Consider the following 24,738-nt stretch of genomic DNA (forward strand, 5'->3'; position numbering starts at 1 on the left):
AATAAAACTTACATTTTCCTTCTTCATTCCTGCACAGGACCTTGGTATCATCTGTACTTTCTATAATTTCAAGAGACTCCCCTGGTTTAACTTGTAAGTCTTTAGGTCCCCATCTTCTCTGGGGCAAATCCTGGGCTACGGTGGTAGAGTAAAGAACTTTAATTTCACCTTCAAACTGCAAAAATAAAGAGAAGCTGGTTAAAAACCATCAATGTAAAGCTTATGATCATGCATTTTTAAGTCCAATATATTCCCATTTATTACTAAATTTTTGAAAATTAGGCAAATAATTGTTTATGCTATGTAGCATGTGCCCACGCTTGCCATTTGGACTTACAAATGCTCAGGTCACTATTTTTACAAGTAGTAATACTTTACCTTTCAAAGGCAAAATAATGGATTATTTACAAATTAGGGGATACAAATTAGAGGACACCATAAAGGTATTTTAATATTTATATTTTATGTGAACAAAACTTACTTTGAACTTTTTTCTGAACTCTTTCTCTTCTCTTTCTATCTTTTTAAGCTTTTGTGCATCTTTTTCATCAGATGTACATTTTCCAAGGCTTGCTGATTTTGATGAACTAAAACAAGAGGTTACAGATAAATACAAAATTAGCAACACATCTGAGTATTGACAACCTTTCTGATAATTTTAGTCAAAATGCATTTGTCTTCATGTGTCTTCAGTATGTTTTGGTTACTTTACAAAACTAATATGGATAATACAATACAGATTTGATTTCAAAAGAAATAGAAAGTTGGGGTTGTCTTTCATACTTTTCTGTTCTAATGAGTTCTGATGTTAATATATCTGTCACATAAGTAAATGTGGAAAGTTACTCGAAGTATCTCATTGCTACAGCAATAAGAACTTGACATCCACCAAAAATAGTTTAGGTAAATGATACCCATCTCTTTAGAATCCCTAGGCAAGGAGCAATTTTTGTGAAGTCTATGTATCTTTGGGCAATAGGCTGAATAACACATCCCACTGTGCGGGCAGCTGGAACATCTTAGCCTTTTGTACAGCAGCTGTTAGTCCTGTGTGCCCATGGAAGACCTTGCTACACCAGGGAATCTGCATTACATTGACCCATTTCAAGTTCTGTCGTTTATTCCACATCCCTGATACTGTTAACCTGTGTCAATGAGCACAGAAGGGTTTCATGCGCTAACTGCCCTTCCTGATGCTGTACCTGGGAATTTAAAGTCTGACTGTACTTTTCGATCCTTCCTGATCTCTGTACGAGATGTGGATGACAGTTTCACTGATGATGAATGTATGTGTGTGTGTGTGAACTAACCTAGATTTGGTTAGGAGGGCCACGTCTTTTCCTTTGTATATACAGTTCAAAGAGCTCTCTCTGTTTTAATGCCTCCAGACTAGATTATTGTAGTGCACTCTGTAACTCCACCTGAGTGGAGTAAGTGACAACAGAATGTGACATGTTGCAGTCATCTTCACAGATGCATCTGTGCTCATAACACATCTGTGCTCCAGAGATGGCCATAACTTCCTGGTCCAGGTTTGAAAGTTTTCCAAGTTGTACACCTCCAGACGTGTTTCATACTTACAACACAGGGCACTATCTCTTTTTCTTTTAAAATACTACAGCAGCTGGGATCCACTACTTATGCTAACAGTCCCCAGATTTTGATAGGAAGAGGACTGCATGCAGAGAATCTAAAATGAAGTACCTTTAGGCCATGCATTCATTTGTACCTCTTGTCTATCAGGGACTGAATTTGTTGAAATTCAAAGCATGCTTATATATTCTATAGTCTAATTATTATTTCAGTCTGAAATGGAGGCAGGGAGCATTCAACTGCCATTGTCAACAGTAGGGTTAGGAGTATTACAAAACCTGACAATACCAAATAAAGCATACATTAGTAGCAATCTGCCTCTAGTAAATACTTAGAAAATGTTTCACAGTGTATTACAGATTTCTAGTCAGGGGAGTAATTCCCATTTTCACTTGCTTGAGTTCAGGTGGTGGATGGGGGAAGTCTGAGGAATCTACGTCATCATAAACATCATTGTCTCCACAATCTGAAACAACAGTGTTGAAAAGAATGGAAAATTATTATGTGATCCTTGACTAGTGAATACATTGTGTTACAATCTATGGTAGTGTAGCTAAGTTGACAAGAAATTGCATCAAGTACGGTAGCATTTATCGTCTATAGTAACTGTGGGTTCTCTGTTTTGCACAATGTACTGTGCAAAACAAACACCAGCCAACCTTTTCAGAGTAAGACTCTTTATTAGTAACAATAGGTATTCACTGATATTTTAATCTTCTTAAGCTGAAGCAAGTTTTAGCACATGTTGGCTAATGCAATAGCCTTTAATCTTTATTCTAATTAGTCCATTTCCCACTGTGTTGCATCGAAGTATATTTCTGGGGTTTGATGTTAATGTATGCTCAGGCACTTCTGTAGCACTCTGGTCAATGCAATGTTGCTTAGAAGTGGCTATGAATCACATGTATGTTAGTTTTTCAGCCTTCTTGCAATGCCAAAGCAGTGAAAAGAATTCTTACCCCAAGAATATACTTTGAATCACTTTCAGCATATTTGTAGAGAGGAAGCAATTGTTCAAATCATCAAATCAATGGCTAGGAGATAAAAGGTTTAGAACTGAGTTCAGGCAACAGCCTCAAAAACTTGCTTTTTATTCCATGGCTGAGCTGACATGTATAAGTATATGCTATCTTACAAAGACACTGCAAGTGATAAAAATAACAACAAGCATCTCTTTCTACTTTTGAAGTCTTGCAGTAAGTGTTTCTTTCCAACTGTATTGGTCCATACTTAATGTCAAATAAAATGACCTAGTAGAAATCTCACATAGAAAAATCATGACTTCTTAAAAAATACATTAAATTGTTTTCTCGAGAGCTTGCAGTGTATTTGTATCTTCTTGTCTGTAGCCAAATCAGTCACAATATTTGAAATTTGTTTGCTGGAACTGGGTAAGCAATGGGAAATCCTGTTTCCTTCCTTGGATGTATTTTTGTGACTAGCATGATACAGAGAATGTATACAGAAAAAAGGATCAGGAGTCAATATGGAGACTGAACAATAGGCTATTAATTACCTTTTCCAAACTGCTTTGTTGAAGGAGACACGCTGGGAAAAAAAGATGCTCATTAAGTATTTATATCACATTAATAGGCTTTTGCATCATTTAAATCATTTAAAAAACTTGCAACACAAGGGCTCCAAGGAATCTCTAGACATTTTGAAGCTCCACTGACACTAGCAATACTCAGGGACTAAATGTATTTTTACCACTGAATTAAAGTAAACTGGTTCAGAACTGAATGAGAAGATGGTGGCAAAACCATCAGTTGCTGATCTAACCTCCAGGCAAGATGGGTAGAAGACAATCTTTGCATTTTTCTGTTTGGCATATTATTCCTAAAATTTGGATAGGACTAGATTTACCAGTTTATCTCAGCTACATTGTACTCATGAGTGAAGTACATTTTAACTGAGGATACAGCATACTTACATCACCAGAGTGGCACAAAGATGATGGACTATTTTAGTGGTCTTCACCAAAAAAAAAATTTTGGTATATTTTAATTACCAGACTTATGCAACAAATACAGCTTGTTAAGAGAATAATTATATTATGCAGGTGAAAAGAAAGGAGGTGAGTATTTTTGCAGAAAAGTATAATCCTGAGCTGCAATTTGATGCATCATTCATCAGGCTGCTGTGAGAACATGTTAGTAGCATGTGATCAATGCTTTATTAGAATTAGTTAATGTGCACTGTGATTTCCTGGCAGACTCTTACAACAAATCTCCATTATCTTCTGCCCCATTGACTTTGGTTGTTTTTTCTCGTACACTTTTCTTTTTGTCATCTTTGACCTTTAGCCTCTTCAAGATTCCCCAGGACCAGATACCATTCTTATCTTCATCCTGTGATACAGACCTTTGGAGTATGCATGCAATTATCATAATGTAAAAGGTAACATTCTTTTCAAAAGGTCTAGGTTAAATTCTCCATTGATGCACATAATTTTCATTAATGCCAACAATGTATATACCACAAGGTGACAACACTTACTAAATGCTAAACACTAAAATGCTAAACTAGAAGTATGTATGCTAGGTCATTTGTAGATATTGAAACATATTCGTAGGTATAGATATTAATCTAGTGGCTTACTGTTTTCATGTTGTTACTCAGCAAGCTAACATTTTAGTTTGTTATTTTTATTTCAGAGCTCTTCTGTCTTGTTGGGGATTTGGGGATTTTCATGACTGCAGCTGCTTTTGCTGACATACCAAAATTGATTACAAAACAAAACTTTTCCAAAAGACCAAAGAACCCTTTTTTCTAGCTTCACGAATCCATCCTGCTGTATATCCACTTGCTGATCATCCTAATACTTGCTAATTTTGCCTAATTCAAAAATCCAAAAAACTGAAATGAAAACACTTTGTTAAAGAAGCAAATTTCTTAAATGATATAAAAACTTACCTAGTTACAGCATCTTCATCATCAATCCCATCATAAATTTCTTGATCAGAAGGAGGAGGTGGGAACATCACTTTAACAGATAAAACAGTCAATTAATGCAATTATATTTAATGCTGCTGAATAGGGTATTCATTACTGGCCTCTTAAGTATGTCAGATGTGTGTGCAGTTTGTGCAGTATCCTTGCAAATGGAATCTTTCTGTAAACCAGCACAGCCTATTTATTAAAACAGTGATTTAGACTTATCTGAATTGGGAATGCCATACACAGCACTTAAATGTGGCATTGCTAATCACAAGAGCACGAATCCTGAAAACAAGCGCATTTACACTCTAGTTGATGACATTCTAAAGGGCTGATTTTGGCCCAGTCATTATGATGACTTTTAAATTTTTGTACGTGACTCGAGTGATGATTGAAGATACCAGACCATCACTCTCAGCAAGTGACACCTTGTGTTCATCCACAGAAGCCAGAGGGAAGTGCAATGTAAGCTCCCCGTTTTGGTCTCAGCTCTGACCTTTGAGCCCCACCTCCTTCAGTGGAGGGTTAGCTCAGTTTCCATGTCCAATTCTAGCCACTGATCAGCGTAATCACTGAAATCTGTACTTAGCTGGCAGCAGCTTCATTCAGCAGTGCCAGGGGATGCTTCTGCCATGACTACTATCTAAACTCTAAGCTGAGAAGATGAGCTGTGCTCTTGTGATCCACAGAGAATGCTACATAAATATATGTGCTACCAAAGGCGAAACTGGGTTTGAATGTGTGTTCTTGACAGTGTGAAACTGCTGCAGTCATACTGGTTAGGACTCCGGAGTATTACTGAAACTGAAGTTCCCCTTTATTCTGTCAACAAAATGAAGCTTTAATTGGTAGTATTACTGGCTATTTCAGAACTGGATTTCTCCTGCACAAAACCTCTTGGTCATGTTGACACTTTGTCAGCAATATCTGTGCTGTTTTATGGGATGATTTACCTTCACACAAAAAAAAGTTTTGTCATCTTCGGGCATGCTTCTGATTCACAGTATTTGAAAACAAAACTTCTTTCTCGCTCAAGTTCCCATAGGCGGAAAGAAAAGTTAATTTGGCCACTATACCTCCTTGTTTGTTGCCTGTTAGCTAACGTTTAGCATGCTTATGGATAATTACTCCATTATTTGGAAGCTGCAGAGGTCTGGATTTGAATGTAAGCAGTACATAGAAACAACTCTCCCCAAAAAGTGTATGTAGAACTTACTTCCAGCTCCACTTTGACCACCACTCTGGCTGGAAAAAGCAAACAAGAGATGTTTTAGAGGAAGACAGTCATGCTTTGGAAAAAGAAAATACCATGGTCACCCATTGCTTTTGTAGTTATTAGTTCTAAAACTTTTGACTTTGGCACTCATCTACATTGCCAGCTGAGCACAACAAACCCCGTGCTGGAAGCTCAGGCACATGCTTGTGTGTTCTATATGGACAACAACTAAATGTGCCATTTCTTTTTTCTCTCTATTTTCACTACACTCACACTGATTTCTTACAGTCAAACAGTAGTTGCATTCTCACTAATGCTAAAGAAGATGTGTCATCTAATTCGTAAGTGAACGAGCTCTTAGATGAGGAGAGATTAACTTTTAGTAGATTCAAGTAAAGCAGGAAAAAATACTCTCTTCTTGGAAATAATTCATTACAGATCAGAAAAAAGTATTTTAAAATATCATTCACAGTAATTTAAATGGTTATAAGAGAGAGAGTTATCAATGCCATCTTTAGTTAATGTAAAAAAAAAAAGGACAGTATTTTATAAGTAAAGCTGTGAAGCAAATTCTCTGCATAAATCAATGAAGATATTTCAAGCCAATGAATGTGCACATTTTCATACAAGCAGAACATTCAGTCCTAATTGTTAGTAATGGTTAGCAACTGTTAGCAATTTCCAATAAAGTGTCATTTTCAAGGAAATGCAAACTGATGTCTACAGCTATAATGATTTGCTATATTTAGAATATATTTTATATTCCTGTTGATATCTTTAAACTAAAGTACAAAATATGACTTAGGATCATAGGGTAATTAATGTTGGAATGTAGTCAAACTTAATGAGAATAAAAATATAATCTGACTGAACACTAGAGAGTGCATTCACACCCTTTAGATTCATCTGTTATGAGGGGATTTTCTTGAGATGAAGTGGTAAACGAATGTATTGCTCAACTAGCTTTCATTGGGTGATGCTTTAAACCTCTGACTGCATGTTTCTGACATTTCAAGGATTTTACATTAGCCCAGTGTTCTAACAGTAATTGAAAAAACACCTGATAGGTTCACAGTAGCTGAGATTATTTTCAGGTCAGAGCCTTACTTAAATTTATACATCAAAACAAGATATTTGTTAAACTCTTGTGCCAAGAAATCCTGAAATCCAACAGCCCTAGTCACTTAGTAATTTTGGAATATTAACAATACTACCAATAATGAGGTAATACTGTTTGGTCAAGAGGCTTTTTTTAGTATGGCATTCTTACACTGGTTTCAAAACATGTTGATGTATGTCAGACCTTCCAACAATTCATGCTCATGAACTGAACAGAATGCTATTAATCACCAGAGAAGATGAAAATGTCAAAATACAGCTTAAAGGATTTAATGAATCTGAGCCATTAATTCATCCTTCCAAGTTCCTTACATTGTTATTTTAATATGCAACAGTGTAAGTATTCTTGTTTGCTTTTGAATTCAATAAATTTTCTAAATTCCTTGCATTGAGGTGGTTAATTGTAATGTTTGCCATAGTGAAAAGGATTGACCAAAGATACTTCTGCAATGAAGTACCTCATGCTCAGATTACCTAAAACCTAGAACAACTACAGCAACTCTTCTGGCTGGGTTATGATGCTATGAGACCAATGTGCAGGGAGGAAAACATATTGAGCAACCTTGAAACATATCAGATGCAAAACTATATTGGTTGCTTAAAGAATGCCAGCCTGAAGGCAGATCTTTCCAAGTGCTGTCTCTGGAGCTCGTGGGGATGTTCTAGCAGCTGAAGATCAGCTGCACCCAGCAGCCAGCCAGCTGTGTTCCTTTATTCCAGCCAGGCCTCTAGGTTAAGGTGCTAGGAAGCAGTAAAAGCACGTGTAAGGGCTGAGTGTTTGAAAATGATTGTCCTACACATCAAAATCCTCAACACCCATATGCAGATGTCTTATCTGAGTCCTGGGGTATGTGTTTCTGCACATCAGGACATGTAATGGAGAATGAGCACTGGTTTGTTGCATCACATGACAGAAGCAGACTTTTATATGAGGTCGGATAACAGAGGTACTGCTGTCATGTTGGGTCATGTGATAGCCTTGAGCTTTGTCACAAGATCGCTAGGGTATTTCCCTGCCAGCATGTTTTATACGCTGCTGGAGATGGCAATTCTCTAGCTGCAGATCTATTTGATGTGAAAAATATGGCTTATTGAAGTAGAGAATCTGCAATGTAGCACTGCATTGCAAATACACGTGAGACTGTGCCATAGAGGAGAAGCTTCTGATGAAGTCAAAAAAGTATAGCTCATACCCATCTCATGGGATTTTATAGGCCTTATTTTCAGGACTAAACACATTAGCCACACTCTCTTCTGAAGGGCCATCCTAGTCATGCTTCCAGAATTCCCTTTTCTTCAAAAGGAAAGAGGTAGTAAGACTCATTGTTTTGAGAGCAATGAGGGTGATCAGGAGTTCTGCAGTGCAGTGAGTGTTTCCATTGCTTTTAGAGTCTTATTCTTGCATGTTAGAAAAGGCAGTATGTGACTTCAGAATAAAGAAAAAGAAGAGAGAGGGAGGGAAGAGAATTGCACTTCCCACAAGTGATTTGTAATCCTGCATCTTTTGCATTTTGTTCTCTTTTGGACTGCAGTGCTGTAGGTCCTCTTCCAGTAGTATGGATTCCTCCTGAGTATGAGTGCTTATTGATGCTGGATTCCCCAAATCCATTCTTTTTCCTCTGACTACTTCAGTTTGAATAGCTCAGTTACATGTTTCTGATATAAATGGTTGTTCTTTTGTGACAAGAGTCTGCTTTGTTCTTGTAAAATTTCCCCTGTCTAGGCTGACTGGGGTGAATCATTGGTTGCTTTTCATGCATTCCTTATACATACCTGCTAATACTGTCCTGCTCTCCAACATCATCATACACTTCTTGGTCACTGTCTGGATGTTTCACAGCAGCTCTGGTAGATGGTTGTTGCTTTCTTTTTAAAGAATCATAATCAATCTCCACCATGGTTGTTTTAATGTATCCATCTAAATGAATGAAACCGTGTGATTAGGCAGAGATCGTTTTAAACCTTGTGGTAAAGGGATGAGCTTAACAGAAGGTTCAGAACCAGTGATTGAATTGTTTTATATGATCTCTGAAAACTTTCAAAGAAATGTCTCATTCCAAGCAGCCTCAGCTCAAGTCTCCATCTGTCTACACAAATACAAATCTCAGATCTGTCTCGGATATCCCCCCAAACCCTGCTCAGCTGGTGTCAAATTAACTTCACCTTTATTTGCTTCTCAACTACCGCAGAAGAATTTTCTGTGCAGATGCCAGGAATCACGGCGCAACCTTCCTTTCTCAGCTAACCTTGGGACCACTGCAGTCTCATGGCATATTTTAGGGCAGTCCATGACATAAAGACTCTGACAGGTCATGAAGAGGAAGAGACGCTTTGTTTGTATTGATTTTGCTTCAGGTTGGTAGACACACTGAAGCTGCATCGCTATCCTCTTGTCCCTGGATCTTCACTAAAAAGGTCTCATTATACCCCTGGGTGCAATGGCTCAGGAGAAACTTCTAGCAGAGCAGTTGGCCTGAGATTGGGAACTTCACCTCTGCTACGGGGAATTTTAGACAGGTGTACTGCCTGTACAGGAGAGAACATGAATGGATTTTCTCTAAGGTGAAAAATGCTCATGCATTTCTTGAAAAGGGAAAATCCCCCAGTCCGCTGCTTCTGAGTGAACCCAGTTTTTAGTGTGCTTCCTCTCAAATCTGTAGCGCATTGATTATCTTATTTTATTTAAATGATCAGAACTGATTTTCCTCTGTTGTTTGGTCTTCTTCACAGACCATTACTGGCCTGTGAACACTGAAAGCTGAAGCACTGGTGAAAAAAATTGGACTGTACCAATTGGACTTGACACTTGTCAGTGAGAAGCCTTGTACAGCTTACAGTTTTGATGAGGGAATAATCAGTTTATGAAAAGTAAATTAATTAAAGGTTAATTAATTGACTGCACATGCTCAAAAAAATACCTGTCTCCCAGCCCTCACCAAGTTTGTTGTCCTATGTACAAAATGATCTATGCAAAAGACTTATTTACAAAACTTCAAAGTATCACAGAAAAGCTGATACTGGAACTTACCTCTTGAGATAATCTTGGCCAATCCCCCTGCCCAAGCAGGATCCGCTGTAGTGGGTTGCCCAGGACCATGTCCTGTCAGGTTTTGAAGATCTCCATAGATGGAGACTTCACCACCTCTTTGGGCAAACTGTTCCCTTGCTTGGTCACCCTCACAGTAAGAAAGTGTTTCCTGATGTTCAGACAGAATTTCATGTGTTTCAGTCTGTGCCTGTTGCCTCTTGCACTGTCACTGGGTGCCATTGGCAAAAGCCTGGCTCCATCTTCTTTACACCCTCCCATCAAATATTTATGAATAATTGTAAGATTCCCACCCTGAGCCTTCCCTTCACCAGGCTGAACAGGCCCAGCTCTCTCAGCCTCTCTTCGTATGAGATGCTCCAGTTCCTTAATGTCTTTTTACAACCAGTACTACAAAGTGCTCAGCTGGTATTGGCCAGTTCTACGTGTGTGAACTGCCTTACTGAACCTATTGTCATTTTAGTCTCCTTAAAAATCAAGCAAGTGCTTTTAATAATTTTCATTGATTTTATGGATCAGTCTTTTAATGTCTTTGCTATAACCCAGGAGCCAGATCATCAACCCCTTATCATACTCATAGATCCACTGGTGATATTTATAGAATTAAGAGAAACATCTTGGATTTTGGACAAAATAAAATCTAGAAATCGGTTAGAAACTTTCCATAGGAACAAGACAAACACTTAAAACAGGGCCTTATATTCTCTGCTTCAGTCTTAGGAACACCCATGTTATTTTTAATACAAAGACATGGAAAAATGCGATCCTTGTTACTTGCATGGAGCCAAGTTCTGATGCTATTTGAAGGCTGACATGGAATTACATCTCAACAGGTCCATGAAGATCCCACCATACTGTTCCTAACTTATTCTAGTGCCTGTAGAAGTTCCGTTATGTTACACAATAACTTCCGACTATGAACTAAGCCTTGCATGCCAGCTAAGGACAGGAGGGTGAGTTGTGGTAATTGTTTACTTTGGTGGCCAGTGACTCAGCCTTGGTAAGGCTACTCCTTGGTGTAATGCTCACGTTTGCTGTCATACAGTGAAAACATACAGGACCACAGTGAAGAAACAGAACTCACAACATCCTTTTATCCTGCCCAGCCACTTTCCTTCTGGGTTGTCTGTGAGGCGAATGATTTCAATCTCATCCCCCTGTTTGACAGTCAGCTCATTCTTGCCTCCCTTGTGGTCAACGCAAGCTCGTGCCTGATGAAGGACTTGGATGGGTCCCGTTAACTGCAGAGAAGAAACAACAAAAGAAATCACAGATACGGAAAAATGGATTCTTTCCCAAACATTCAGACAAAAGAGAAAATAACTGTAATGATGATTATTCATTTTGTTGATATTTAAAATAGTCTAGGCAAATAAACAGAAAGGCATCACTCCTGTCCCCAACTACCCAGTTTAAATTAATAATCAGGAATGGAAGGAGAGGGCAACAGCATAGTAGTAGGGCAGGTGAAGAAGTGATTGGCAAAATCACAGAAATACAACAACTAAAACCAACAGGCTAGCCTATGGAGCCTTTCAGAGGTTCAGAAAACAGACACGTATTTAATTCCAGTGGGCAGCTCCATGCAGTTCCAGCTGAACTACTCACATGAGTAAATGTCCATTAACATAAATAAGTCTACCACATAATTTTCTGTGTTTACAATTCTACTCTATAAATGGTCCTACAAGTACTCACAAGAAATGAACACACTATTTACTGGAATTCAGGATTCTGTTTGCGAGATCTTTAGTATATGTTATGGAGAAACCACTTTGAATTTTAGTATCTGTGGCTTTAAGATATATGTGATCTTGCAGAGGCATGTGGCTGTTGACAGTTATACACTAGCTCAGGAATATCTATCCTGTATAGGTGGCAAAGAAATGGGAAAGAAAACATGCACTAAAATATATTTGTTTGCATTTAAGAATAATAACACAACATACTTCAATGGCCGCAACTAAGCAGTCTGCAGTCTGAAAGCATTCAGTGCACTAATGCCTACACTTCACAGGAGTAGTCTGAAAAATAGACTTGGGGCCTGACAAATGCCAGCTAACCCACTATCATTAACTATTAGTATTTCCTTTTAATATTTGCTCCTCAACTCATGTCAGTCTCTCCACAGCAGACCGAGGCCATGATGTGAGAGAATCACCATGGTTTTTCTGTGTACAGAGCATAATAGGAAGAAAAACAAAGCTGCCCACTGTGTACAATAACACTGAAAGAAGCACAGTAGAGCATTGTGAACAGGCATTAGTTAACAGAAAATGACTAGCAGATTTGTAAACTATGGTAGCATGCTGACCACCAGCTGTATAAAAATGATATAAAATAGAAAGAACTGTCTCATCATTTAGCCCCTAGGCTTTGACAGTGACTGTAGCTCCCCTGTAGCTCCCCTACACATGCCCTATTCCCTTCCTCCCCATTTAGGCTAGAAGTCCTTTTAAGTCTCTTTAGACCCAGGCAAGGGCAATGTGTTGCAATATAATGTTGAAATCTCTTAAGGGCTGGATACTGTTGTATCTCACTCCAGTGAAGCAAAAATACACTAGGTACATGGGAGCCAATGTCCACTTTTATTAAGGACTTTTGATGCTATTCTAGTGATGTAAATCCTTTTTAAACAGAAAAGTGAAAGGAAATGTTTTTAAGGCTTTTTTACATAGAAAGAACATGAGAAGGGAATTTAACAAATACTATATAAGCACTGAAAAAATGTCTTTGCCCTCAGTCAAAGTCTGGCCTGAAGTCAAGCATATGCCAAACATAAAAGGGTAGCTTAAACCTTTATTCAGGTTTATCCAGGTGCTTGAACTACCTATCATAACAAATAGTTTTGTAGCCAGCTGAAAAGTGTATTTTGAACTCAACAATGCTAAATAATGCTGCTTACATGTCTTTGGCCAGATTAAAAAAACCCAAAGCTTACTTTGAACTTCTTCCTCATTTCCTGCTCTTTCTTTTCTTTTTCCTTTTGTTCTTTCTTTTCTTGGTCCATTCTTCTCTTTTCTTCCTTGTCCCGCTTCTTCTCTTTTCCCTTTGATGATCTGAAAGTGCATTGCCAGGACTGAATATAGCGGTGAAGCAAATCTCACTACAGCTTCCTTACCCAAGGTTAACAAAGAACTACATGTAATGGAAAAAGACATCTCCCAGTGAAATAAAACCTACAGACTCTAAACCATAGCGTGGCTGCAACAGCTAGAGTAAGCAGTCTTTTCTCTTCTATTACATATATAATTTAAAGTGGCTGTCCTCAAGAGGACAGTACACCAGAAAAGGTTATCTGGAGGTAAGAGACTGGCTCTGCATATGCATGCCCAGACATGTCTGAGCTTATTTTGGCAAGCAATTTTGGAAACTGGTAGCAGTCTAGGAGTTGTGGCACTGGCGGCAGCTGTTAAATATTTACCCAGGCCATCAGTGGGTGATGCAGCCTGAACTGAAGCCTGAGCTGGACTACAGTTTTAAATTGCAACCTATTCCAGAAGTCTACACAAATGACAGTCAGACTTCTGCACTGCATCATGAATGTGCCTATCAGGCCAGGGTGCATCGCTTGCTGTGCCTCATGTACTGGGTGGTACTGAGACCTGGGCCCTGGGATGTAATTAGGACTACAGCTACAGCTCTGCCATATGCTGCCAATGGTTTGGCTGGAAGACCTATGCGTTACAAACCCTATGCATTATGAACCCTACAGAACTGATTCAGTGAGGCTCCCTCCTCTTCCTTTTATGGTAGTTTTGCTAAACTGATATGCTCAAATTATACTGGAAAAAAAAAAAAAGACTGCATGAGGTTCACTTGTTTTGGTTATATAGTTTTAAAATTATCTATTTTCAAAGGGAATTCAACAATAAATTTTTGCTGAAAGTCATTCTACATCTGAAACAAGGTATTTTTGTGTAGGAACTTTAGACTGTTGCTTATTCCAAGGGAATTAGAGCTTTTCTTTGGCTATTGTCATACAGTGAATCCCACACATTTAGACATTAGCAGGGCAAGAGACTCCTCAAAATAAAGGGCTAAATGGCAGAAGAATGACCAGAGCTCGTATCCTGGCTCTGTAGCTATGCCAGGAGACTCAGGCCATGAGAACTGTAAATCCAGCCTCTCATAGGAGTTCTAAGTGTATTTATCTAGAAAGCAAAAAAAACAACCACAACAAAAGATCTATGTAGGACAATAGTACCTAGGGGCTGAGCTTATTTTTCCTCCTAGGCTGTAATTCCAAACAGTGATTCAGACATGTTCCTTTGATCAGAAATCAGACTTCTGTTATCTAGATCACAGTAACCACATGGTTCTATTGCAGGAATTTTTCCAGCTCAGGTCATAGCAGATCTAAGTAGGGAAGAACCTGTGAACAACCTGACTTTCTCTAGGTGAAATGAATGGACACAATAATGCCAGGCAGAGACTGCAGTGGAATCACACTTTTGTGCCGGATTAAGTTATCTTTGTTAGCAAGCTTTTAGTAATAAAGATGCAATAGGTTATAGAGCTTAAAATTACTACCTGATGTCATTTATGTCTTCATACATCTCTCCATCACTTTCTTGGCCCTATAAGAAAAATTCAGTTTTCAATGGCCTGGATACATTTGGAAAGACATAAAGAAAATGGACTTGCTATGTAAACTTCATACAAACTATATAAAAACATTTACAGCAAAATGTAAATAGAAATTAATTTCATCTTCCCAAACCAAGTTATTACATTATTCAAACCCACTATTCTTTTTTTCTGACTTTGTTTTTATGATACCACAACTACAAAGTCCTGGATTGTTACAATCACAAAAACACATTGCTTAATCCAAAGTGGGTGTTTTAATTGCAATGTTAGTCCTGGAAAACCTTTGTCTGTGTCGATAATTGCACTGCTGTGATGAAGGTGCCAGGGTTAGCAGTAGCTAAACTGGAACACTAGGGATCTAAATAGGACTCAGATTAGGGTCCCAGAGACTGGTTTAGTCCTAACACAGCCAGGTACTTAAAGACATGATACAAACCTGTGCTTATCTTAAACAAGTGGTTTATTACTAGGATAGAACAGGGCCTTTGTTTCTGGAAAATTTCAGTGACATGAAATGTCAGTGGAAATAGAAGGGGTGGCTTTGCTTTTTTTTAAATCAATTTTTGGTGTCTAGCCAGCTTTGATAATTAGTTCCAGTTTGCTCTGCTTTCCCAGTTTTATTTCTGTCCTTCACAATAAGTGCGTGCTTCTACAATTTACTGTCAATATACTGGATTCATTCTGCAATTAATTTTCTAATGCATTGAAGCCATTTTACTAAATTTGTAAATTTGTGCTAAAAAGGATAGGTTCATCATGGAGGATAACACTTACCCCCTCTGTATTTCCATGACCTATATGACAAAAAAATAAAACCAGGGTATTTATTTTTTGCTGTGCAGAAAATAATTCATTCTAGCATTAACTATTTACAAACTGTTAATAATGCTAGTGATATTAACTAGAAATATGTGCAGGGTCCTGGCTTTTAATGAGGGCATGAATGCAAAAATCAGAGTTTTTTCAGGTTGCTTTTGTAATACACTGTAAAGTAGAAATATCTACAAAATAGCATGTTTCACCATGTATTTTTAAAAGTGGAAAATTTGTTTTAAAGATTCTTTGTGACATTGATGAACTTACGTATGTATTTGTTTACAAAAATGCCTGTTTGTACAAGAAAGTTGTCGTTAAAAACCTAATAAATCCAAACAGACCTCAAAGAACTTGCTTGCACCAGCCCAAGAGCTGAATAAGGAGGCCAAAGGCTCTTGTGCTAAGCCAGCCTTTACCCTGGGCTGCAGGAGAAGAAACTGTGAATCTCCTGCTTCCTCCTTACTCTGCAGGTAGTTAGGTAAGAAAAGAGCTTGGGCTCAGTTTCAGCTCAATAGTCCACATTGCTGTATGGCAGAGATGGCTAGCACACTAAACGATGCGTACTGTGCCTGGCACAGACCAAGTCCTCTCGAGGAGAGATCAGGAGGCAGATTGAAATTCTTTGTATCACAGTTTGCTTCTCTGGCTGCTCCTGGTACAACACAGTGACTCACTGCCTCTTATTGAAGGCAGACCACAAAGCGACATTAAAAGCACAGTCAACAACTTTTTTTTTAATCAAGTAGAAAACAATGCCTGCTTCACCAGAGCACACAACTTCAACCCTGAAAGAGTAGCATTCATTTTGGTTTAGTTTTAAAAATCTGATAATTTACAGTCCCAGCATATTTCCAACCAAATGGGGGGGGGGGGGGGGGTGAGAGGAGATATTTAAAGCAGTTCCTGAGAGTCTGTCATAATAATTATAGAAGTTAGTGTTATGAAACAACCATCTTCACCCATAAAACTGCAGAATAAGCATAATTAGTTACAGAAGTCACTCATGAATACAATAAGCTTTTGCTTATCTTATAAATGCAATATGCTTACAGCTTCATATAGGTGCCATTAATTAAACTGTATGCATCTTACCTTGTGAAACAAATTCAACATCATCATAATTTTCTTCATTGTCTGGACTTCTGTAAATATAAAAAAGTGGACATGTGAAACCTGTGAAGATGGTTTTATGATTGCATTTTTCATTCACCATTGTTTTGGTGCTTTTTTCAGCTATTTTATACAATGGCTGGACAGTCTGTTGAGCCCTATATGCTACTTAAGTACCTACGAGATTCCCTAAATTGTTCTTCCTGACTGTGACTCGGTTTTTCACATGGGGCCACCTTGATCCTGAGTATAAAAGGAGAAAATGAGCCAAAGGCACTCATATACAAGGCAGATGAGTGTGGTATGAAAAATATAATAGGCAGATGGGCTGACTGAATGGAAAGAATCTGTTGGGCTTTTTAACCATCTTCGCAGGTGCAGGCTTCTTACACAATGCACAAGCAGAACGCCAGACTTTTGTACAATGTTAAATATAGCTCCAAGACTTGCTCCTTGACTTGTAGAGCTTAAAGACTAAACAAGGGACAAGGGAAACAGTGGTATAGGGTTAGGCCAGGTAAAAGGTCTCCGATGTTGTTAGATTTAAAAGCGCTGTCAAACTGAGAGAAGCAAGAAATTGAGAATGTAACTAATAATAACATCAGGGACTTTTAACTTTATAATAGAATAGTTGAAAGAAAACTAGGGCTGACAGTCATGATCAAAGAGGTGTAATCAAAGAAAGAACTTGAAAGCAGAAAGTGATCTTTTAAAATTGGTTTGACGGAGAAAGCACCGAGACAGGGTGAAAGAAAACGTGTCAGCACCCAGGCACACGTTTTCAGCTCTGGGGAGAGTCCAGAGGGCCCGCAGGAACAGGAGAGCGGAAGGACAAACTGGCGGTCAATTTCGCAGGTCCCTGGAGGCGAAGATGACGCGCTTGGCCCCCAAGCGTTTGGCAAGGAGGCCAGCAAGGAGAGCAGCCGGGAGGGCAGCACGGAGGGCAGCCGGGGAGGGGCAGCCGGGAGGGGCAGCCGGGGAGGGCAGCAGGGGAGGGGCAGCAGGGGAGGGGCAGCAGGGGAGGGCAGCAGGGGAGGGCAGCCGGGAGGGGCAGCCGGGGAGGGGCAGCCGGGAGGGCAGCAGGGGAAGGCAGCGGGGGAAGGGCAGCGGGGGAGGGGCAGCCGGGGAGGGCAGCGGGGGAGGGGCAGCCGGGGAGGGGCAGCAGGGGAGGGCAGCCGGGAGGGCAGCAGGGGAGGGCAGCCGGGGAGGGGCAGCAAGGAGAGCAGTCGGGAGGGCAGCAGGGGAGGGCAGCGGGGGAGGGGCAGCAGGGGAGGGGCAGCCGGGGAGGGGCCGCAGGGGAGGGGCAGCAGGGGAGGGGCAGCCGGGGAGGGGCAGCCGGGGAGGGCAGCGGGGGAGGGGCAGCCGGGGAGGGGCAGCGGGGGAGGGGCAGCAAGGAGAGCAGTCGGGAGGGCAGCGGGGGAGGGCAGCAGGGGAGGGGCAGCCGGGGAGGGGCCGCAGGGGAGGGGCCGCAGGGGAGGGGCAGCCGGGGAGGGGCAGCCGGGGAGGGCAGCGGGGGAGGGGCAGCGGGGGAGGGGCCGCAGGGGAGGGGCAGCGGGGGAGGGGCAGCCGGGGAGGGGCAGCAGGGAGGGCAGCAGGGAGCGGCCGCCGGCGCCCGGCGCCGCGGCCACCAGGTGGGGCGGTGGCGGCAGCGTGGCGAGGCCGCCCCGGCGGGGCTGCGCCTTTTCCGCCGCCCCCAGCCCAGCGGCAGCAGCGCCGGGCTGGGGTCGCCCCGCCGCCCCGCCCAGAGGGGTCTGCGTGGGGGCGCGCCCCTCTGCAGAGCCTGGTGCGTTCCGCCTGGCTGCCGTGTGCCGCTGCGGGCGGTGACTGCTGCCCAGGGAGCAGCTCGTTATTGGGGCTCCGCTTGTTTCCGGTCAGTTTTGACGATAGACCGAAGTGTTTTTAACTCTTCGTCGCCGGGAGGGTCCCCTTTCCTATGCAGCTCTTGGAAGAAGGATAACGAAAGGATCCGCCCCCCCCCACCCCACCCCCACCGTATGCGACAGAGGCTTCTGAGTGTAATCACGACAGGTCACGGTGCGGCTCCCGCTGCAGTGTCACGACCAGCGCTGAGCTCAGCACCTGCGGCTTGCAAAGCTGCTTCCTGGGGTATCGACCGATAGACCTGACTCTCCTGGCCTTCTTCCCCCAGAAAAATGCAGGGGAAGCTTCAGTTATTGACAAAACTTTCTACCAGCGCACGAAGCCTTTGAACCCTTCTGGATCAAAAAAACCCAGTGGGGTGTCTGTTCCCTCTCCCCTCCCTGTACCAGCAGGGGAGAAAAAAATGTTATAGATAGCCAATTTAGGGAAACAACTGAATAGATGGAGGGTTCAAGCTAATAAAAACGAATTCCAAACAGACCAGGGACAGGGTAGGACAAGGAAAGTGGTGTGCGACCTCACTCCCCCAGAAACCTGGGACACCTGCAGCCTTAATCTGCTGCTGCATCAGCAAAGTAATAGGCAGGAAAAGGTGAGAAAATAAAGGCCTTGGGGTTTATGTTCACTTACGTTGTTTCAGAGCTGGGCTTGATGTTTCTGGGAGGCAGGCTGGGAGCTGCTGGGGCCTGCAGGGACGGGTGAGAGGCTGGTGGAGGAGGTGGCAACTGCATAGCAGAGTGTGGTGGAGGTACAGGTGGAGGGAGTGCTGCTGAGGGAGGTGCTATCTGTTTCAAACCATCAGTTTTAAGGCCTGAAAAAAAGCAGAACAGACTGAGTTTATCAAGCAAACAGACAAGGAAGGAACCTCGCTGTTTACATGAAATGTTAGGATAAAATATCAGTACTGCACACACTCCAGAGCAAATATATTTTGCTGAACCTGCTTCTCAGATATATTTGGTGCCTTATCTTACCAGAGTAGAGAGGCTCCACATAGAAGAACATGCTACCTATAGAAGGCCTTGAAAACGGCTTTGCCAAGACATGAGCAGGACACAAAACCATCAGTTCATCCACTATATAAGCTCTTCTGCTTTAAAACTAAATTATCATTTAATTCTAAAATTTGCTTGAAAAGACCAGCTGCAGAGTTTCACATGAACACTGATGCAGTCTTGCTGGAGTTTTCCTTGTTCAGACACAGAGTTTCAAGGGAAGGGATGAGAGATGAAAAGATGTCTTGGCATTGATTAAGAGGTGTATAGCTCTCTGTACATCCTCAAATACATTTGTAACGTAAGTTTTAAAAGTCTGGACTTAATTTTCTAGCAAGCCCATACTAGAAGAGTGGCAGTTTGAGAAGCTGCACAGAAGCTACACCCTCAACAAACAGCTACAGCCTTAAGAACAAGATGATACAGTGCACCAGGTACAGAAGCCATAGTTACATGTGTGGGCTGGTGTGCATGTGTGCTGCACAGGATTCATGCTCAGTGTACAAGCCACAACCAAACCATAGTAACCATTGCTTTGAGAGTTCATATTGAGAGAAGTTATTCAACACAACTAAATGAAATCACTGTTTGGATGACATGATGTTAAACCTAGAATTTTGCTTCAAGTGTCAAGTGGATTAAAAGCTACCCAGAAAGATTGGTCCCCAGGTATGTGGAGGGAAGTCCAACAAAATCTAAGAAAGAGGAGAGTAGAAGGATAGAGCAAATTCACAGTTCAGTTAAAAACAATTACAATCAAAAAATAAACTCTTGTCTCCTGGAGATTTTCTTCTACTAGTCCACACCTGTATAGTGGGGATTAAAATCTTGTCAAGAAAAAGAAACTTTCACCATGTTGGGGAAAAAAGTGGCTTAAATACAGAACAAGGACAAATATTTAGTAATGCTTAATAACGAGACTGCAAGTTATGAAAACTATTGAAAGAGCTTTCTTTAGCTGCTTGGGAGTCTGAAATTCTGTCTTTTGGATAGACAAGAGAAGGGGCGTTGATAACTATGAGAAGGAGCTCTCATATGTCACACAGAAATCAAAGTGAAATTACCAAGCCTTGACAGTTTTTCTGCTTACTAACAAAGAACTCAAAAATTTCTGGATAAATTTGGCTTCATGGCTGCTTGGAGCAACTTGTCAACATACGTGTCAACAACAGTGCATTTGAAACCCATTAAGTTCCTCCATTACTTAAACAGCAAAATACTAAAAGTCCCAACACTGCTGATTACACAGGTGAATTCTCTGGTGTTTTTGTTAAGTAACATTCATCTTGCAAAAGCAGAGCATTACAATTTAAGATATGCCAAGATTAAGTTGTGTGGTATCACATATCTTTTTGTTCACATATCTTTTTGTCATTTTATTCAAAAGTATAACCCAAAAGTGAAATAATCCTTTCACTTAGTACTGAGGAGGCTACAGCAGGGCTAATGTGTGCCAGCTGGAGAGAGCCCAAAGGAGAAGAGTGAGAATGATTAGAGGTCTAGAAAACATGAGTAATATTGATTATTATTGAGATATTGAACAAATGGTGGTTGCTTAGGAAAATGTGATAAGACTGAGGGTGAACAAAATGAATACCTCTCTGGCAAAGAAGAAAGGGGTAATTTTTTTTTATTTCATTTCCATAGTGGAGAAGACAAGAAGTAATGTGTTTAAAGGCCAGCAACAATTGTTAGGAGACGCTTTCTAATAGTGAAGGTGGAATTTCCATGGTGTGAGGTCCATGTTGAAGAAGTAGGATAAACTTATGGCATGAATAAATTCTAGTACAGTTGTTCTTGCCCTACACATAGGGATCAACCAAATAACTTCTTTACATCCCTTCCAATTCAATAATGACATCCTCTGTTTGTTGTCCTACATTTTACAAGACATCACATTTAAAATACTCGCCCCTATATTGAGCCCAACAGCTAGAGATCTACTAAAATACCATTTTGGCTAAAACTTGTCTTCTAGAAAGATGTCCCACTTGTTTGAAGATGAGAGAAAGAATGTACCGCTACAAAGTCTGTTTGGTTAAGTTTGCTCACTGTTAAAATCTGCATCTTTTTATTTTCTGAGGTCATCAGGCTTCAGGTTCTATTACTTTTATTTCTACCTTTGATTATTGGATCAAAAGCCTTTTTATAACCACTATTTTTCTACTCATAAGGTATTGATACCACTGAACTTAACCAGTATTTCAGATTTCTTTTTGATAACTTTAAAGACCCACCCTTTTAAATCTCATCCCAGGGCATTTTTTTTTTTTTTCCATCTAGCAATTAATTTGTAGCTATTTCTGTAATCTCTCCAATTTTTCCAGCATTGTAAAAGATCTGGCACTGGAATTCTACACAGCATACACTTGTCTGCCACATGCAGTGATGAAAATTACAAGTTGTTCTTCATCTGGCCATGTCTCTACTGATTGCATGCACGGGGTTTCAGTATTTTCTGTGACTGTCATCCCTCCTCCTGTTTTGGAAGTGCAGACACCTGAGTATAAAACTAAGGCCCATTAGCAAAAAGCTTTTATTCAAAAAATTTATGAAGATTCCTTAAGGGTAAAACTCCCAAGAATTTAGGGTTACAGGCTGACAACCATTATGCATTAGGCTTTTCTGTCACATCGTTGTCCTTACTCAACTGTAGAGCTGTTTATGATGTCTAGATTTTTTCCCAAGGCATTATACTACCTCGTTTTGCAGGTATGGTTTAAATTTGTTCATTCTGTATTTGCATTTGAGTAAAGACAATCTTTGTTTAAATAAGCCAAGATTACACATGATTGTGCTCTTGTTGTATCTGACTCTCTGAGGACTGTGTGTTCGCATTTAACTCTTCACAGTCTTTATTCATCAGCAGACTTTGTCAGCTATAATCTCTTATTGTTCTAAAATCCCTGATAAAGATGAATAGCACTGACAATCCAAGCATGTATCAGCAGTTGAATTCTTTTAGGCAGATTCTAACCAAATAAGACAGAAAGGTCTGGGTTTGTTTTTTTTTTTTAATAAATGCCATGTTAATTGGTTTTAATTATACTCTCAAATTTTTGTGTTTTAACAGGGAATCCTATATCAGTTTTTCTGTGGTTATATTTATGTTGCCCTTATACAGTGTTGTGTATATGCAGAACATGCATACATGCATTGTAATCATACAGCATTACTTCATTGTGATTAGTTTGCAGGACTAACGTAAAAATTCTGCTCAAGTCTCTGTTCATAATACTTCTTTCATCTGATGTCTCTCGAGAACCAAATCCAGGCAATAGGAAACTGAGCCAGGAAAGGACACCACATGCATCTTAGATTAAGTGCTTATTTTTAAGTATAAGGGCTAAACAACTTCTCCCTTTTAATTTATGTACATTGCTGGAATCTAACAATAACTAACTGATCATCATATTAATGGAAACACTGCTTTTTTGTTTTCTAACTATTCGAACTGACTCTTCTCTGTCTTTAGAGTTGTAAATACCTACACTTACACTGACTGAGACTGGTGTGGGTGTAAACTGCTTTAGTTTCAATACTGAAAATAATGGCATGAGTTAGGTAGGAAGGTGACATTCAGTATGAAAAAGCTGTTATAATCAGGCCCGCAGAGCCAAAGCTATTGTAATGCTTCAGTAGTGTTTTGTTTCCTATTTTAATCGAGCATTTCATTTTGACTCCAGTTCCATCTTTGTGTCTCTGAGACACTTGGTACTCTGAAGACATGGAAAGGCTCTGTGCTGGTAGTGGAACTGAAGTCAGCCCCAGACACTCAGAACAAAAAATCAAATTGAAACTACATCCTGGCTTCACATGTACCCAAAGCACTCTTATCACAAGAAACAGTATTAAGGGCCATCACTCTGTGGTAGCTTTGACCACTATCGCCTCAGTTTCCAAATAGCCTCTTATCTTTTTTTTGGGACTCTCAGCTTTTTCACACGCTCTACTGCACTGAAGAAACAGATGCAGAAACTGAAGCTCTTCACAAAGAAATGAAAGAACAGATGAAAAGGAATGAGTTCCTCAAAACCTGAGCAGCTGTATAGCAGCTAAGAGAAACTTGCCATAGAAACTGTCCATAGAAAGTACCAAATACCCCATTACGCTGCAGCTTATGATATTAAACTTCTTTAATCGTGCTCAGAGCTTCAGCACTTACAGCAGAACTGCACACAGAACACTGCAAACACTTCTCTTGTGTTCTTGGGGAACCTTCTCAAACAACTTCCATACATGCAGTGACCAAAAGGTCACCTACATTCTTGGAGAATGTTTATTTATCAGGAAGTTCAGGACACTGAGGTTGCCTTGATGTAAAACTTGTGACTTTGACCCTTGCCATTCATAGTTTGTGAATACCTCTTTGGTAGCTAACATAACATCTAGAGAAAGATCCCATCTTCCCTTCATGTCCAGGTATTCTGTGTTCAATAACCTCAGGAGAAATCAACCTGCGTGTAACAATACCCTATAATTTCCATGTCTCTCCTGTGTGAACTCAAAGAGAAACTAGTAAAAAACCCAAAACAAGTCCAGCTTTTTGGAATCTGTGTACTCTATGTAGTGAAAAGCAAGTTTCAGGGCAGGGTGAGAAAAAGATATCTGTTCTCACCTTGCTAAAATCTTCAGTGCTGTCCTGAGATGCTGTCTTACTCTGTCCTGAAATTCTAATACCAGAAATATGTGACAAACTGAAGGGAAATCCCAGCAGTGCCTGGAGTCCTTATTGGAGTAACACATACAACAAGCAGTACTTGGTGGGATAGGAATCTTATGGGAACCAGTACTTTGGCCAAGGCTAGTTGTCCCCAGTCCTTTTCAAAATTCTGAAATAAATTGGACTCGATGTGCAAGGGTGATACAGGCTGCAATACTGACAAAGCTGAAATTACATGTCTCCATTTTTCCCCTCCCTACATACCAGGGTATCTCACTGCTTGGATCAGACATTGGCACATAGATGAAGAACAGTATGTAATTATCAACCTGAGCAGAACAGAAGTAGTCAAAGAAAAAAAAAAACCAAACCATTTTTAGCACTCACACCTGCAGTTCAACATCCATTGGCTGAAGATACAAACCCTGATGACCAATTCAATCTGTATTCCATTAGAATGTGATTACTTGGCACAAAGCTTTTAACTGGCAACAATGATAAATAATAATTTTGATAATCTCCCCTGAAGTAGGTAACTACCCCATCCTGGCAGAGGGTGGTCTGGCTTCAGCTATTCATATTTTTCTCACACCTTGGCTGGACTGCAGAAATAATGTATACCTGCTCTCAAAGTCAATAGTGCTTAAAAAATTCCAGTTAGCTCAGAACAGCTATATTGTATCTTCTCAGCAACACACTCTCTTGCAAATGCGTTAGCCTGGCCTCCAGTCTCTACACAGTCCAGACTTAACTGTGAAGACTTAAC

At 40.4% G+C, this 24,738-nt stretch overlaps 1 protein-coding gene across 5 annotated transcripts in view; it reads right to left on the reverse strand.

Annotated features, from left to right (window-relative positions):
• Window positions 1-24,738, reverse strand: part of FYB1 (FYN binding protein 1) — a 43,829-nt gene that overhangs the window by 7,233 nt on the left and 11,858 nt on the right. The window contains exons 2-15 of one of the 5 annotated variants that reach the window (XM_075726486.1): window positions 18,945-19,125; window positions 16,416-16,465; window positions 15,282-15,301; window positions 14,448-14,494; window positions 12,856-12,973; window positions 10,999-11,155; window positions 8,642-8,786; window positions 5,750-5,778; window positions 4,510-4,579; window positions 3,817-3,957; window positions 3,110-3,141; window positions 1,990-2,059; window positions 482-587; window positions 13-175 (exon numbers count right to left, since the gene is read on the reverse strand). In XM_075726486.1, the coding sequence (XP_075582601.1) occupies window positions 13-175; window positions 482-587; window positions 1,990-2,059; window positions 3,110-3,141; window positions 3,817-3,957; window positions 4,510-4,579; window positions 5,750-5,778; window positions 8,642-8,786; window positions 10,999-11,155; window positions 12,856-12,973; window positions 14,448-14,494; window positions 15,282-15,301; window positions 16,416-16,465; window positions 18,945-19,125 (1,329 nt within the window). Of the gene's footprint in view, window positions 1-12; window positions 176-481; window positions 588-1,950; window positions 2,060-3,109; window positions 3,142-3,816; window positions 3,958-4,509; window positions 4,580-5,749; window positions 5,779-8,641; window positions 8,787-10,998; window positions 11,156-12,855; window positions 12,974-14,447; window positions 14,495-15,281; window positions 15,303-16,407; window positions 16,466-18,944; window positions 19,126-24,738 lie in introns of all 5 variants that reach the window. The other 4 variants (XM_075726485.1, XM_075726487.1, XM_075726483.1 and 1 more) reach the window with 4 other exon arrangements.

This window comes from Pelecanus crispus, chromosome Z (assembly GCF_030463565.1).
Source record: "Pelecanus crispus isolate bPelCri1 chromosome Z, bPelCri1.pri, whole genome shotgun sequence".
NCBI classification, from domain to species: Eukaryota; Metazoa; Chordata; class Aves; order Pelecaniformes; family Pelecanidae; genus Pelecanus; species Pelecanus crispus.